Source organism: Telmatherina bonti (genome assembly GCF_933228915.1).
Source record: "Telmatherina bonti genome assembly, chromosome: 5".
Classification (NCBI taxonomy): Eukaryota; Metazoa; Chordata; class Actinopteri; order Atheriniformes; family Telmatherinidae; genus Telmatherina; species Telmatherina bonti.
In genome coordinates this window covers 10084739-10101386 of record NC_136623.1, presented here as the reverse complement: position 1 = coordinate 10101386, position 16648 = coordinate 10084739, and the positions used below count along the sequence as shown (strand labels likewise).

Genomic DNA, 16648 nt, shown 5'->3' with positions numbered 1-16648 from the left:
TGCTATTGTTAAACGAGGTTAATAAAAGTATCAATCACACACTAATGCTAATAAAACTATCAATCACACACTAAAGCTGAACACTCAATCCAATCCAACTCAATCTGGTGGTTTCCTTATATAGGCTATTATGAATTGGCTTTCATTATGGGTTTTTTTTTTCTGTCTGTAAAGCGTCTTGAGATGGCATTGCCATGATTTGACGCTATATATATAAAGTTGAATTGAATTTAATTGAATTGAACCCACGTATTGTCGCGTAAAGAGTAATTTTATTATAGGTCCAAATAAACAGATTTATTACTAGTAACTTTCGCCGTATCCTGCATATTATATGGGGAGTTTAATGCTTCACTTATAACATTTCCTGGCATCTTCACGTTAAAGAATAGAAGTTAGCATTTAGCATTTCCATCCAACACTCGACATTAAGTCAGCAAATTATCTAATTCTTGATACTGAGAAAGAATGTTTGAAATACAGATGTTTTGGAAATGCAACTGGAAGTCCGCATAACATAGATGTACCTCAAAAATACGTATAAGTGTTTAGTAAAATAGTTTGCTAAAGAGCTAAAGACAGGAAATGACACTCCCGTTAGGTTATGCAGCCTGTTAGCAAATCGATGCTAAGCTAGCTAGCAACCCATCCAACTGGACGCGGACTGGGCGTTGGTTTCTCTGACAACTGCTTCAGCTAAATAGCTGCAATTTGTTAAAATACAGCAACCGATGTTAACTCAAATATTCATCAATGCAGTTTAGAGTAAGATTTTTTGTTAAGTTGTGACAGCAGCTGACTGTGGCAGTCTCACCCATAACGTTAACGCTCCCTGCCGCCTCAAACAGCGATCATTCACAAGCCGACATTCCCCTTTCTCGCTACTTTTTGCTAGAGCTACGCACAATAAAAAGCGCAACGCTCCGCGCATTAAAGATGTTACGCAAGAAATCAAACGTAAAGGGTACGTGAATGCTAAAGGAAAGAACACATTTGTCTCGCGATATTTTGTAATTTCTTTGAGTACCAGTGGAATCTCGCGAGAATAAAAGTTAACCATTAAAGTGACAAAAAAACTTTATAAATTCCTTTATAAAATAATTGTGACATTGAGATTTTCCTTAAAATAGTCTACACAGTGGTCATTTACTAACTGTATCTAAATGTATTTTTTTTCCCAAATGCATTTAAGTTAAATCGTAACATTAAGAGATACGTGCTCCACTTTTAATGTTAGTATGTTGTTTTAGTGCTTAATAGATTGTCTAAACATTTATTTTTCTTTTTTAACTAAACTTGATTTCTCTTTTTATTTTTTCAAAATAATATTTAACGTCGAAACGGTGAAATAATTATAAACAAAGAGCGTCACTGGTATCCATAGTAACCGCGACTATACAACATTGCATTCCTGGATTGGTTAAAATCTGCGTAGGAATAAATATTTGGTTTAGTCATTTTCTAATGTCCGGGAGCAATAAAAACGACCTTGCTTCTAACCCTTACTAGGGATGTTTTATAAGGAAAGGTTAGTAGTTTACATTTAAATAACATCAGTCTATTGCTAATGCGATGGTAGAAATAGGGCATTTATTTTCCTGTGTTTAGTTCACCTTGCAGCCAAGAAGAGTGATATAAGTGCTTCTTTTAGCCAGGCGGAATAGAATGAACTTAGTTTGCTCTAATGAGCAATAAACTGAATGGCTAAAGCAGATTAAATGTAAATTCGTGTCTAAATTTGTCATAGGTGTCATATGTAAAATGGAAGAGGTGGATGCTGAAAATGTCGGTGAAGAAAGTAGTAAGACATGGAGAAAAACTGCCTTTGAAATCAACAGGAATCAACAGCAAGTAAGCTGGGTTATCTACTCATTAAAGTTGTTGCACAATTTAAAACTCATTTCATTGTTGCGTCAAACGCAAACCACCTGATAAGCCTGTCTTTTAGGGCATCTTATGATCTCAGGAGGCTCCAGTCACTGCTTGCCAATAGTAGTCCCAGACAAGAGGTGAACAACAACATATGATGCCATACTGAGGCTGTGTCTAGACATTTTCACAACATACATAGCAGCTCAAACTTTTTCAGCCAGAAATGTGTGTATTTTGTAGTCTAAGATTCCCTGTGTTACAGGTGGCAACACTGAGTCACAGCAAAGCCTGCAACAGCAGGGTCAGCAGTTCCTCCCAGTCTCCAAAATACACCAGCAGAGCCAGGAATGGCAGTGACATCACCAGTGAAGAGTCTGAACTGGAAAAATTCAGGTTTACCCTCCTAGAGAATTTATAATATCATAGTAGAATATTTGCAAATAATTTTGAGCTGGTATATTAATAGTTAAGCAATAACAGCTGTGGAAAAATGTTAATATTTTTCTTTTTTTTGTAAAATGTGCTAATTCTATGTCCATTTTGCTAGGACAAAATGGAGTGGAATGTGTGTTTACCATTGTGTTTTATTGCTTCTTTTAACAGTACTTATGAGACAAGTTACAATACTTTTTAAAGTAAACTGTTTCCCCCTTTTTTGCTTCATATACATACAATTAGCTCATCCTGCAATTCTTTTTAAAGTATATTTTTCCTACATAATACTCCACTGTGGTCTGGTCCGCAGACAGGTTTGGACTGGGCTACAGGGGAACACTGTTTTAAAGCATGCAGAATGTGGCTTGGCATTGTCTTGCTTAAATCAGAAAGACCTTTTCTGAAATAATCACCTGGCTTGTACGCTGAACAAAAAGATCTAACTTTTATTTATTGCTGCAGTCGGTAGCAAGAAAATTTACTGTTTAAAATAATGATTTTATTTGAAATAATTATTTTTTTCAAAAACTGAATCCACATTAATATGCACTAAGACCAGTTTTAGAGACTTAGATCAAAACTCTATGAACTATAGATATAATGTACCTAAGCTCATTTGGTTTTCCGGTTAAGGTGCCACCATACTTTGTGGAATATTTTTTCAAACTTTTTCAGCTTCACAGGTTATTTGCAAGTTATTTGCAGAAGTACCAACACCTCCATGCCACATGTCTACATGCAGGCTTTCCCACAGTGTGCTGATGACATGCTGGATGGCTCCTTCCCTCTTTAACTGTGAAGAAGTGACATCCATTTCACACTTAATTTCACATTGGGCTTGACAGTTATAAACTTTAGGAATAATATTAATATTATTCAGAGATACGGCTGAGTACACGCATTGTTTCCCACCTCATGGTTAAAGCTGCCAGGCATGCAATGAGATAAGAGTCATTCAAGACACAAGGATGGTGTTCATTCTTGTGTCTTGATTCCAGAAATTTCTCCTGATCCAGTGAATCTTTTAACAATATCATAAGCTGTATATCATGCAATCAACAAACTCTTTGCAGTTTTCATGATTTTTAGCAGCTGAAATGTTTTCTCATGCAGTTTTTCACAAAGTAGTGATGCTGAGTTTAGGCACAGCCAGATGTTTAAACTGAAAGAAATCCTCAGTTTAAATAACTTAAGTGTTAGTTAATAAGACCTTAAACACTGACACTAATCCTCATCAATAACCAGTTCAAACAACAAGTTTTACAATGTTATATGCTCAAAATATGACCAAGAAATCAGTTCTACCAGGCAGAAATTGTGGTTAAATGCCCACAACAAAACATCTGTTGGAAAGGTTGCTGATGACATGTATTTGAACTGTAAAATTAACACTTTTCTGGAGTTTTAAATGTATAAATGTTAATATTCCAGAATAACATACAAAGACCAAAGATGCTTCAGCAGTCACCCGCACAGTAAACTGTTCTCCGACATTCTTACATCTTTGGTAAAGAATCGACTCTGCAGGTAATGTGTCCTTGATGTACTGCAGCTCTTCTTTTTATAGACAAAGCTGTCTTTGATGATAATGTCTCCTTCTCTGATAGTGAATGGATTGAACATGCACCACCTGAATTAGTCCTTAGAGTTCTGATCTGCCTGCGATTATTGATCAGAGATCCCAACTATCAGGTACAAGCTGAGACGTTCACTTATGATATTTACGATATAAATATTTCCATTCAATGATTGCTTTCATTTAATGACTTTTCTTCAGAAAATTCTTCACCAGCTCCAAGGCGTTGATTTACTTGCTAGGGTAAATACTTTTAGTTTTTATTTACATGCTTGAAACATGCAGTTTATCTACATGATTACAGATTAATTTCATTCCCTTTCTGTTTCTCTGCAGTACATGGAGTCTGTCACTGCCAAGTACATATCATGTGGTGAACAGGCGTTGGCTGCACAGAAGCTTATTACAATGACCTGTGAGTAATCTGCTGGCAGTATCAGAAAACAGCACTGATAACGGGGGGTGTTTCGTCCTTATCAGTGACGGTGTTTCTAATAATTTTACAGACATGTTTCAGAAGCTGTCTGATGTTGAAAATCAAAGATCTTGGGTCATCGAAAGTGGAGCTCATAAGGTAAATAACAGTTATATATTACATATGGAAGAAAGTGCAATGAAATATGGAATAATCATCATATATTTCATCTTATATGTTTTACTCAGATTCACCAAATAAATCTTTTCACCATGTAATTATTTGCAACTTTAGAATACTATCATTATTGTTGTTGGCCTTTCTTTAGAAGATGAAGTATTTATCTATAACTCTCTGAATCTCTGAAGTTAATGGCTGAATTAAAAAAATAGGAAGCAGATGAGCAGTCAGTTTGTTCTTTAAACTTTTCATCACTGGACCTCGGACACTTTAATACCACGCATAAAGCACACACTTATACAACATGACGGAATAACCTCAATAAGTTGAACACCTTTTAGGACCCATTACGGTTTTGCTTATCATAATGAGCATAAAGGATGACAATGTAAACTTTTAGCTACTTCAACTAGTCTGATCTTCTCTGGACAAACCAGGCAGCACAATGAGGATGATGTTTTTTCATTTCTCAAGTGCTTTAATCACAAATCATTCTGCTTTGTAAAAAATTCCCGTTAATATAGATAGAAACCTCCACAGCTGCCTAGATTTAAGACTTTCTGAGAAACAGTTTGTGTGTCTGACATCGAGGTCAGCAGCACAGGAGCACCACAAGGAGCTGTACTCTCACCATTTCTCTTCACATTGTACACCTCAGACTTCCAGTACAACTGTGGGTCCTGTCATTTGCAGAAATACTCTGATTACTCTGCAGCTGTGGTGTGTATCAATGATAGATAAGAAGTTGAGTGCAGAGAACTGGTCAGAATTTGTGGGAAGATTAAAAAAAAAAATCACCTTATCTTCAACCGAGAAAAGACAAGAGATGAGTGTGGATTTTAACAGCAGTAAACAAATCACTGTTTACATCCTGGGAGAAGAGGTGAAGGTGATGGAGGAGGACTGAAAACACCTGGGAGTTCAGGTGGATGCCAGACTAGAAATGTAACATGGAAGTAATTTGAAAGAAGGCACCAAACAGATTCTACACCTGGATGAAGCTTAGATTCTTCTGTTTACTCCGAGATGCTACAAATCTTCTTTAAGTGTGTTGCAGAAAGTCCAGACAGAAAGTATATTCTGTCGGGACGGCAGCATCTGAGACTTCACCAAATGCACCAAATTGAAGGAAACTTCACCAACAGATAAAGATGGCTGGTTCTGTGCCTAAGACAACCTTGGAGCCTCTGGAGCTAATTGTCCAGCAAAGAGTCCTGCACATTCCTGGACAATGCTCCTGGACAGCACCAGATTTGGCATAGTCTATGACTAATAGCAGGATTATACAATATAAATATAAATACCAGTGCTACATTAGTATTGGACGACACATTATTCTTTCTTGCTTATCACCGTGTGGAAAACTTTACTCTTCCAGACTTTGGTGAAGCTCCTTTCCACATCAGACAGCAGGGTATTACTGGGATCCCTGCTGGCACTCACCACTCTGGCTGAGAGGTGAATAACTATTCAAACTAAGGTATTATACAGATGTGTCTAATTTGTTTCCAGACTTATTTATCTAGATTTTTTGGGGTCTCTTGCAGCCCAGAGTGCAAGAAGGAGATTGGTGAGCTCCCAGTTGTGGAAAACCTCCTTATAATACTGCAGGAATACGACCTGCTGTCAAAGAGGTTAGAAATCTCTCACTTTCATGCACTGACATAATAAAGTCAAAGGTTAGGTCTTCAAGTTTGTTTTAATTTGTAGAACAATTTCTGTTCAAAAGAAGTAAATGCACAGGAAAACACAGGGCTCAAAGTGTATATTACCTTCAGAATGAGTGCAGAGCTGCTGAGGCTGCTGTCTCCGGTGCAGCATGTGAGGAGTCAGGTGAGGGAGCTGGAGGGAGTACCGGTGCTGCTCAGCCTGCTGCACGGCCGGCACCTGAAGCTGCTGTGGAGCATCACCTGGGTTCTTGTCCAGCTCTGCGAGGATCCTGATACCAGGGCAGAGATCCAGAGCTGGGGTGGAGTGCAGCAGCTACTCCGCCTGCTTAACAGGTGAATGAATCATATTTTACATGCAGATAATTCAGTATCATATAAGTTTGATTTAATTTTAGCACAACTGTAGTTAAAGACTAAATAGTAATAATGTACTTTCCTGTAGTGGATATTTAGCAACGGTTTTTTTTTTTTAAAACCTGGTTTTAACTTTCTTTAGCCCATATTTTTGTCGTTTTTGTGGGTGACTTTAGTAACAGCTTGCAAGACCACAATGCTGGACGTTTCACTAGAAGAATAAAACAGATAAAGACAAAAACAAAATAAAGGCTCAAACTCATCATGCTGACTGAAATTAAGCACCTTATTTTGAAACTAAGACTGTGAGTAACAGAAGTAAAAATAATTACAATAAATCTGTCAGGATTTGTCCTCGACTTCACTAACTTTGGCTTTTACCATTCGCTCATCAGAAACAGTCTCGTCCAGTTTCATCCCTGTGTTTAACATGTTAACAGCTGCAGTTGTAGCCGACCAGCTTCACTATCGCAGAACTTTATGCCGAGGCCTCAAACAATGGCAAAATAACTGTTTCAGTGACAGGCAGTACATCTCTGACTGCTCATCCATCGCGACGCTTTCCAGTGCCAACACCGCCGGTCACATCCTGAGGGAGCACATGAGGGATGAGCCGAGCCTGCCGGAGGAAGTGGACAACACTGTGGCCCTGCAGTCCGGTCAGAAACCTAATGCTCCAGTTTGACTAAGAAAAGTGTATTTTATCAAAGGTTTCTCATGTTTAAACTCAGCCAATAAACTTTGAGCATGTAATGTTGTAAAATGGTGAAAAGGAACAGTAAATATGTACTTTAGCTTGATAATTCCCTTGTAAAGGAGGCTTATCAGCTGCTGAGAATGTAAACAGACTTTTCCTGAGATGAGACAGTCGAGCGCTCTGAGACTTAACTAAATGCATCTGTAATTTTAGAGGAAGTGGTTGTAAATTTCCTGTCTGTGAGAGCCTGATGACGCTGTAGTACAGTGCAACTCATCTGGGTTGAAACAAATGCAAACGATGGCGTGGTTCGCTCACAAAGTGTGAACAGAGAAACCTCACACTTAACTTTCAAAAGCTTTTCAGTCTGTCCAGTCCTGTCTTGTGATTGTGAGAGAACTGTAAATATTCACAGCTGTCTGAGACTGCAAGGTTTCATGTAGGAGGTGTGTTATTAGGTAATATTCCCTGTAATTCCTCTCTTCAGCCTGCTGTACGGCGCTGACGGAGATGAGTCTGGATGACACATCTGCTCACCACATAGTGCAGGTAAATAGTCTTTACTCAAAGGGAACATGATCTTTTTCTCATATAAAACACTTAACACCATGGCTCTTTCTTTTTTAAAGGAAAATGGCATCTTTATAGTTGCAAAGTTGATTTTACCACAAACATCTGGGGAAAAAGTCTCATCTTTACAGGTATATGCTTCGTATTTGTATTAAATTACAAGCTACTCTGAATGAAAGTGTTCCCGCTGCCAGAAAATAAGATGTCTGTTGCTCTGTTTTGGCAGCGCTATGCATTCCGGACCCTCAGATTTCTCTTCAGCGTTGAAAGAAACAGACATCTGTTTAAAAGGTGTTAAAACACATTTAAAAAACACCCTTGTTAACCTTCAAGATTCAGCTGAGAAACTGTAACTTTACCTTCATTTTAATTCAGAAATCGTCTCAAACCAGTTGCTCTTGGAAGTTTTCCTAAAGACAGAAATCTCATGACAGATCTTTCATCCATTTCAGACTCTTTCCCACCGACCTCTTCGAGCTGTTTATTGACGTTGGACACTATGTGCGGGACCTTACGGCCTACGAGGGGCTGCAAACCAAAGTTTCACTTTTCACTGTAAGCAAGCAGCTTCTAAATGAAGTCAGAAGTTTGTTTTGTCCTTTGCTCTGATTTCTGTTCTTTGTTTAAATCAAATAAATGAAGCCTAATGATCAAAAATGTGTGTTTTTATTGCAGGAAGAGGAACTAGAGAATCTGAGAGAGAGTATAGAAGCTGTGGATCAGAACCGGCCTCCGCTCAGGGTGATCAACGGCTACTCCATACTGGACCATCTTGGCACAGGGGCCTTTGGAAGTGTCTTTAAGGTACAATAAACACCCTGAAAGTTGCTGGAATGTGCTACAAGTGATTCAAGTAGCATATTGTTAATTTTACTTCATATTCTCTCAACTTTAGGTCCAAAAGCACGGTGGCCAGAACTTCCTGGCTCTGAAGGAGGTGAACCTACACAACCAGGCGTTTGGCAAAGACAAGAAGTCCAGGGACAGTAACGTGGATAAAATAATCTCTGAGCTCACAATCATCAAAGAACAGGCACACCTTGCAAACTGAATGATGGTCCCACTAATCTCATGCTGTCTGAATGTATTGTGCAGCTAATCTGTTGTTGCTTCTTCTTCCTCTTTAGATGAAACACCCAAACGTAGTTAAATACTACAAAACCTTTTTAGAGAGTGAGGAGGTCACCTTTATCCTCTCTGACACCTCAGATTTATGATTTAGGAATGCAAAGACTTAAAAAAACAATCTAAATTGTCCCAAATTGTCTTTTTTAGGTGAAAAGCTTTACATTGTGATGGAGCTGATTGAGGGCGTGTCGCTGGCTGAACATTTAAACTCTCTGAAGGAAAAGCAACAGCAGCTCACAGAAGACAGAATTTGGAAAATATTCATTCAAGTAAAGTATTTGAACTTTGTCTCCTTGGAGAAAAAAGCCTGTATGTAGTAGTAGCAGTGGTATTATAAGTACTTTTTTGCTTCTGCATATGCATATGTTCAGCTTCGTGTAACTTGTCGATGTAACCCTGCTAATCTTTAACGTTTAACACGACAGAAAGAGCTTCACATCTCCGTGTTGTGGCACCGACTGGACTAAAATATTCTCCTCCTAGAGAACATTAAATCAGTTAACTTGGTGAGTTTAGCTCCATAGTTGGTGAGACTGAGGCTGAGCGGATCCCAACAAGAGCTGGGACTATCGGACTAGCAGTTAGGGTTGGAAGGACAAGCAGTATTATGGAGCCGGAGACTGGACCGGAGTCCGAGAGATAAACAAGAGCCAGGCTCAGTCACATCACAGAACTTCTGCGCACTTCATTAAGTTTGACAAAGTTTTCATTTAGATGTTTTGGTACTGTGCAAAAGTCTTGAGTGACGCCTTGTTTCTTTATATTTTCTTGCAAAGAGCAACACTTGGATCCATAGTCAATCTATAGTTCATCACACTTCTAGTCTCATTTCATGTTTAATTACTTAACAAGCAGATAATTTAGTCTTTCTTCACTGTTGTCATATTAATAGAAATGCATAAAAAACAAACAAATGAAACAAAAACTGTATATTTGTCTTACTTGCAACCTGTCATAAAAAAACAAACTTGTTCCCATTTTTTTGAGTTGCATCTACAAAATGCCAAAAGACATTTTATGTCTGCAAGAAAAAGTGTTAGCATGGCATAGCAGCATGTTATTACAGAAAACTGAGCAAACTGACTAAACATTACCTACTGTCTGTGAAAGTGATGTCCTAAAGGTAAATATCCAGTTAACACCTTACACAGGATCTGACAGAGGCCTCTGCACCTTCATTTGAGCCATCTACTCTTGGCTGAAGCCTCATCAGGAAAGGTCTCCATGCTGTCATGAAGCAATTCTTAGGGAAGAGTAACAGGAAGAAAGGACTGAGGTATCAATGGTAACAGGTCTCATAGAGAATGATGAATCCTCCCCAGAGCCTGGACCTATACGTGTTGAAGCCGTGTGGGACCAATCTGATAGACAACAGCAGAAAAAAGTAGCCAAAATCCAAAGAGGCAGTCTGGAAAGTCCTTCAGAAATGAAGAGAGCTTGTCTAAGAGGGTTCATGCTGCGTTGAATAATAAAAATCCTTAGACTGAATGTTGACATTTAAGCTTATTAGAGCAGTTTTTTTCTCATATATTGAATTTCTATTTATGTTTGTACGTGTTTTGATAAACCACTGCAATTGTTTCTTATTTTCTTGGCAACATGTACATAAATGAGCAGTGGCTTTTGCACAGTATTGGAATCTGTGGACACTAAGATCATTTCAAGCATTAGCTCTTTTTGTGTTCAGTGCACACAAGCTTAAATGTGGATTTTTAAACTGATTTAAAAAGTCTGTCTTCTCTCAGATGTGTCTGGCGCTGAGGTACCTGCACAAGGAGAAGCGAATAATCCATCGTGACCTCTCACCAAATAACATCATGCTGGGGGATAAAGACAAAGTCACCATCAGTGAGTCTGTATTCACAGCCTTCCACAACACATTCTCATTTATATCTTATTCTGAAAGTTAAATCTGTGTTTTCCCTTTTCCTTAAGCCGACTTCGGCCTCGCTAAGCAGAAGCAGGAGAACAGCAAGCTAACGTCAGTGGTCGGCACAATCCTTTATTCCTGGTGAGAAAATGAATCATGATGACCATGTGATTGATTCCAGTCCAGAGCAACCTAAAGTAGCGTTTCAGATCTTATGACATGATGCGCTCTGTAAAAAAGGACAAATAGTAGAAAGACAGAAATGACTTTATTAATACATTTCTAAGATTATCAAAATTCTGTCCATAAAATTCAGGATAAAAATGTATTTTTGATGAATGATAGAAATAATTCAGACCCATATTGACTTTATTGAAAGAAAAGTTAGAGGTTAACCAGTCAAACTGTGGACAGGCGATTGTTATATTTCCCTGGGTTGCTTCAGGAGCTGAAAATTTGAAGTTTGTTCATGAATGTTGGTCCTCATAAAGGAGACTGTGTGTGTTGTGTGTGTGTCGGTAGTCCGGAAGTGGTGAAAAATGAGCCGTATGGAGAGAAAGCCGACATCTGGGCTTTGGGCTGCATCCTTTACCAGTTAGCCACTTTCCAGCCTCCGTTTTACAGCAGCAACATCCTGTCACTGGCCAGCAAGGTGACCTGAACACTCAGAAAAATCACATTTTACTCCCAAATTGATTAAATAAAATCCAATTAAACCTTTATTCATTCGTATTTTTTGCCCTTTTGATGCTGACAGATTGTTGAGGCAGCCTATGAGCCAGTTGAAGAGGGAATCTTCTCACACAGAGTCACTGACATGATCAAATGGTGAGACTTTAAATCCAGGAACTAATTGTGCATTTTAATCCAAGTCTTTCATCTTTTCATCAGATTCATTTATCTCTCTGTTAGGTGCTTAAGTCCAGATGCAGACCAGCGACCGGACATCATAGCTGTCAGCTCCAGGATCTCCGACCTGATGATGAAGCTGATGGACGGACTCTACACATCCCAGAATGCACTGGAACGAAGAGTAGAGAGAGACCGGAAACGAGCGCAGAAGTACTTTCTGGAGAGACAAGAAAGCAGGATGAGCTGCCATCACTTTAACCAGGTAAACTTTAAACTTAGACAGTCAGATCGGAGCATGTGACGTAGTAAACAGAGCAGCTGGTTTAGCAGGAAACAGGCCTGATGAGGACTGAAGCTGTGGCCCAAAGCTCCTCAGCAGCCTGCCGTTCGGAGGACATCCAACATGGAATCAGTCAAGGTGAGAGTTTCATCCTGCTCAGGATTTAACACAGGAAAGAGAAAGCAAAATGACAACTTCTTATAAATCTGTTATTAGAGGATGTGGAATCATCTGACGGCAGACAAACCAGCAGCACGCCAACAGGAAACCACGACGGTTAGTCAGTTAAAGCTGCAAGAAAGATTTGAATATTTCCTCATATCATGAGTTTTTCTTTCATTAGTGATAATTAGAATAGAAACTTTCAAAGGAATAATCATCCTACTGATCCCTGGGTTTTTATTCTTTTTTCTATATTATTAGCGTACTGTTTGTTGTCATGGATATCGCTCATTAAGACAAAGCCTAGTTTAGATCTGTTTGACTTATTTGTCCCGTTTAAGGCCTGAGATCCAACGTTACACCTGATCCTTTTCCCGCTGGGTAAGTCAAAACATTGTACTGTTTAAAAACATGAAGTTTATTTACAGAAGAACAGTTTTCAGATTCTTGTTTGTTCATAATGCGCAGAAAAAAATTGTGGTGCTTTTCTCATTTTTTTTTTTTTTAGTGGAGAGCTTGGAGGTTCAAAGATTAAACCAAGACCAGGTACTTCTCTAATATTGCCTTTAAAGGTGGAGTATGTAAGATTTTTAATATTTTCAAAATAAATTAACTAAAAAATAACTACAATCATAATGAGATAGTTTTTTTTTTTAAACATGTAGGTTCCAGTCTATCCATATTTGATGTGTTATTAAATTACAAGTTTAATTAATGACAAAGACCCTTCTTAAATGTTTGCCTACCAGTAAAAAAAAGTGCTTTTTGTCATTTGTCATTAATTAAACTTGTAATTTAATAACGCATCAAATATGGACAGACTGCAACCTACATGTTTAAAAAAAAACGATCTAATTATGATTGTAGTTATTTTATTAGTTAATTTATTTTGAAAATATTGAAAATCTTACATACTCCACCTTTAAATGCCATAAAAATAAATTTGTCCATTACAGTAACAAAACACACTAAAGTGGATTTATTTTAAACACTCACTACTTTATCAGGTCCATCTTGTTACTATCAGCCCCTTCCACTAGATTGAGATCTGTCATCCTGTAGCTTTTAGATGCAACCTGTGTCAAACACACCTCAATCAAAGCTGAATTCCTTCCTCTGCATGCCATCTGGCTCTGCAGAGGCCAGGTAACGAGTCATTCATTTATACAGTTTCGGAGACCTTTTGCATCACTTTATGGTAACAAGTTTGCTCAAAATCCTTTTTAAACACAATCCTGTTAAACACGTCTTCACCATATAAGATACCAGAAAGCAGAAGATTATTCTCGAATAATTTTGACACATAAAAATGATATTTTTGGGGTATATTTAGTATTTTTTGTTACATTTTGTTAGAAGCAAATAAAAACTTTACACTGAAGGACTTTTCTTACCATTTTTTTCATGTCAGGTCTTTAAGAGTTAAATTCCCTTTCTTCCTGTTTCTGATGTTCAGTTTAAACTTCACCAAGTCATCTGACTATGTCAGTGTGACCAAACTGATTGATTTGCTGCCATGTAATTGGCTGAGTAGTAGTTTTTGTTGATAAGCAATGGAACAGGTGGACCTACTATGTGGGCGTTAAGTGTTTGTCACACAGTTAAATGTTTAGTCTGCTAGTTTGTGTGTTTTGCTTCTACTTCAGTGTCCTCAGGGATCTGTGTGTCCCAGAAGAAACTTCGTCAGATTGACGATCCCATCCAGAGACTCCTTGTACAGCTGCACAAAATCATCTGCATCACTCAAGTACTGCAGCTTCTTTGTGTTTTTAAAGCTGAACTAATCACAGCAGTCCCAATACTAGTAATACCGGTGATTTGCTCAATGTCTTTCTCATCTGGAATCATCATATAAAGTCGATCCAGGTGATGCTTTATTTTTTCTGACAGCTTCTCAGTGTTTTTTTGTCTTTATCCAACTTTCCAGCTTCCACCAACTTTGCACCTCGACATCAAACGTCAGCTCATCGACAGATTTAAAAAGTCCCTCTTCCATCTCGGCAGCAACCCGTACAACCTGAAAGTGGAGCTCAGCAAGGTTTGAAGATCTGAATTCCAACCTGAAAACCACTTTAGATTCGACACAAGATGGAATCCAGACTATGATCCCACGCTTTTCTGGAATGAAGGGTTTTCCATGTGCGTTTATAAAGCTGTTCTAGGCTACAAGTCACATGACTCTATGTGTGAGTTGTCGTTCTAACCAGAGTGTTACACAGAACCAGCACTGTGTTGCCTCTCATGGTCCTCACAGAGTTCAAAAAGTGGAGCATTTTCTCATCAATGTGTTTTGTTCACAGTTTAACCACAAACCATGAAAGCTGCCGTTCCCCGTTTGGAACCTTCACCTGAGAATCTGCAGCTGTGCTGTTTCAGTTTCAGTCTGGCTGACAAATGAGTCTCACAAGAGAGCTGCAACAATCACAGCTGCATTTAAACCATGTAAAGTCACAAAGAACTCAGTTATAAAAGGGAAAACTGATTTGAAAACTTTCACAGCCGATGTTAAAACAAGAAAGGCTCCAGAGATCATGTTGTTTTTGGACTGTTTGTGTGTGTTTTCGATTATATTAGCTAGAGGTGTGTATTGCCTTTTATAACAGTGTTGTTTGCTGCTTCATGTTCGCATTGTTTATGTTGTAATTATTTGTTTGCCCCCCTCCTTTAGTTCCTCTTTGAAAAGCCCAACCATGGTCGAGATTTGCGAGTTAGCTTTAATGCTAAATCCTCTTCATCCAAAACATTAGTCACACTTTTTGTCATCTGTGTCTCTTTGCATTGTCCCTGATAATTAAACAAATAAATAAAATATAATAAAAACTCAACAACCTCACAACTTAACCCCTACTGCTGACAATGATGTGATCCAAAATGCAGAGACAAGTTATAAAAGTAAAGCCACCAGTTATGAGTCTATAAAACATGCAAGTATCCAACAAATATGTCTGTGTTTGAGTGGAAAGACGGATCATTCTGTAAGCTTGACCCAGCTGTTATTTAAGCTTTGCATCCTAAGTGAGAACTTAGATGCCCTCTGATATAACAGCATGCAAATGAAACCTTAAACCTCAGATGTCAAACTGAAATTATACAAATAAAATACAGTCTAACATTTTTTTTTTTTTAATAAAAATTTAATAATAGGACAGAGTTTGTACTCAGATAAATTTCACAAAATTTATTTACAAAGACATAAAAAACCCAGTATAAAACCAATGTTTGAAGCCAAACTCAGTCATGTTTGTTGCACTTCATGTGGAAAAAAGAATGACTTATTGCCTACAAGTCAGACAAATTGTTTAAATTATGAAAAGTGAATTTTAGCTAATAATGTTCCACTAAATCCACTAAAACTTATCATTTGTCTCAGTTTCACTTGGACCAAATGACCAAACTGTGAATCTTCTTTCCTTTCAGCTGCTCCAGGCCTCTCCAGAAGTGTTGGAGTTAAGCTCAGCCAGTTCAGACTGGTGGCCTCTGATGCACCACATCACTAGAGACCCTGGTGCTGCCGACAGCACAGGTAGTTGGCTCAGCTGTAGCTTCAACCTGCATCTGCTGCAAGCTGCGCAGCAGACGTCTCCTGCAGAAACTCAAATGAAAACAAATATAATGTGGTTTGGTTTTTGGAGAGTTTACCATTTGATTCCTTGTGGTTGTTTTGAATGTGGACTCATTTTCCTTAATTTGTGATGTTTTTTTTTTCTTGGACAGTTGATGGGAACCTCAAAGATGAAGTTACATATCAGCGGATGCAGGTCAGAGGATTTTTTGAGCACTCTTTTTCTTTGATTGATTACAAACACAAGAACTAATTATCAGTTAAAGGTGATGACAAGAAGAGAGATTCACGCTAACTAGAGACTGTGACACTGTTAGTCCAAAATACAATAAAAGATTAAAAAGTTTGGCCAACTTCGTTCCAGTATTTATGCAATTCTAAGTTAAGCTAATCAGTTCAAGGCTAAAGCTTCATGCTAAACCAGGGATGCCAAACTCTGGTCTTAAAGGGCCAGTGTCCTGCAGGTTTTAGATCAGGTGTGTCCAGCTTCGGTCTTAGAGGGGCATAATCCTGCAGGTTTTCCATGTATCCCTGCTCCAACACACCTGACTCAAATGGATCATTCATTGTGCAGAACTTCATTGGCTGTTGGATCCATTTAATAGAAGCCAGGTGTGTTGGAGCAGGAATACATTGCCAGACAGAGCCCTTTAAGTACTGCCCTCTGCTGAAAACCCTGGTTTTAGATGCTTTCCTGTTTCAACACACATGATTCAAATGAACTGGATCCACCAGCTTGCTGTCAAGTTCTACACAATAACCAATTCATTTGAGCCCTGAAGAACCAGAGTTTCACATTCCTGCTTAAAACACTGGACTCTGGTGTTTATCTTTGCAGATTCACAATATCTGTACTGCTTTGTTTCCTGATATAAAGAGAATACTTAAATGTAATCTCTCTGGTCATGGTGATCATCTGTTAGCTGCCAATTAAGTCACTATCCTCTTCACATGTTGCTTCTCAGGTGATCATTGAGGAGCTCCTGGAAGAAAATGGCTACTATGAAGCAACACACAGCAGGTGA

General features: G+C 38.4%; 1 protein-coding gene across 1 annotated transcript; it reads left to right on the top strand.

The window, feature by feature from the left end:
- Positions 1 to 1783: 1783 nt before the first annotated feature.
- Positions 1784 to 16648, top strand: nek10 (NIMA-related kinase 10; the record flags this gene model as incomplete). The annotated part of the gene is made up of 32 exons (XM_079240573.1): positions 1784 to 1851; positions 1949 to 2009; positions 2135 to 2265; positions 3739 to 3834; positions 3915 to 3999; positions 4085 to 4126; positions 4220 to 4298; positions 4390 to 4457; positions 5857 to 5936; positions 6026 to 6112; positions 6257 to 6481; positions 7022 to 7161; positions 7687 to 7748; positions 7829 to 7900; positions 7996 to 8060; positions 8222 to 8324; positions 8445 to 8573; positions 8665 to 8802; positions 8897 to 8942; positions 9045 to 9166; positions 10643 to 10745; positions 10833 to 10908; positions 11290 to 11419; positions 11525 to 11595; positions 11680 to 11881; positions 11988 to 12037; positions 13518 to 13579; positions 13708 to 13808; positions 13989 to 14099; positions 15479 to 15584; positions 15776 to 15819; positions 16589 to 16648. 32 exons carry the CDS (start codon positions 1784 to 1786, stop codon positions 16646 to 16648), a joined length of 3015 nt encoding a protein of 1004 aa, XP_079096699.1.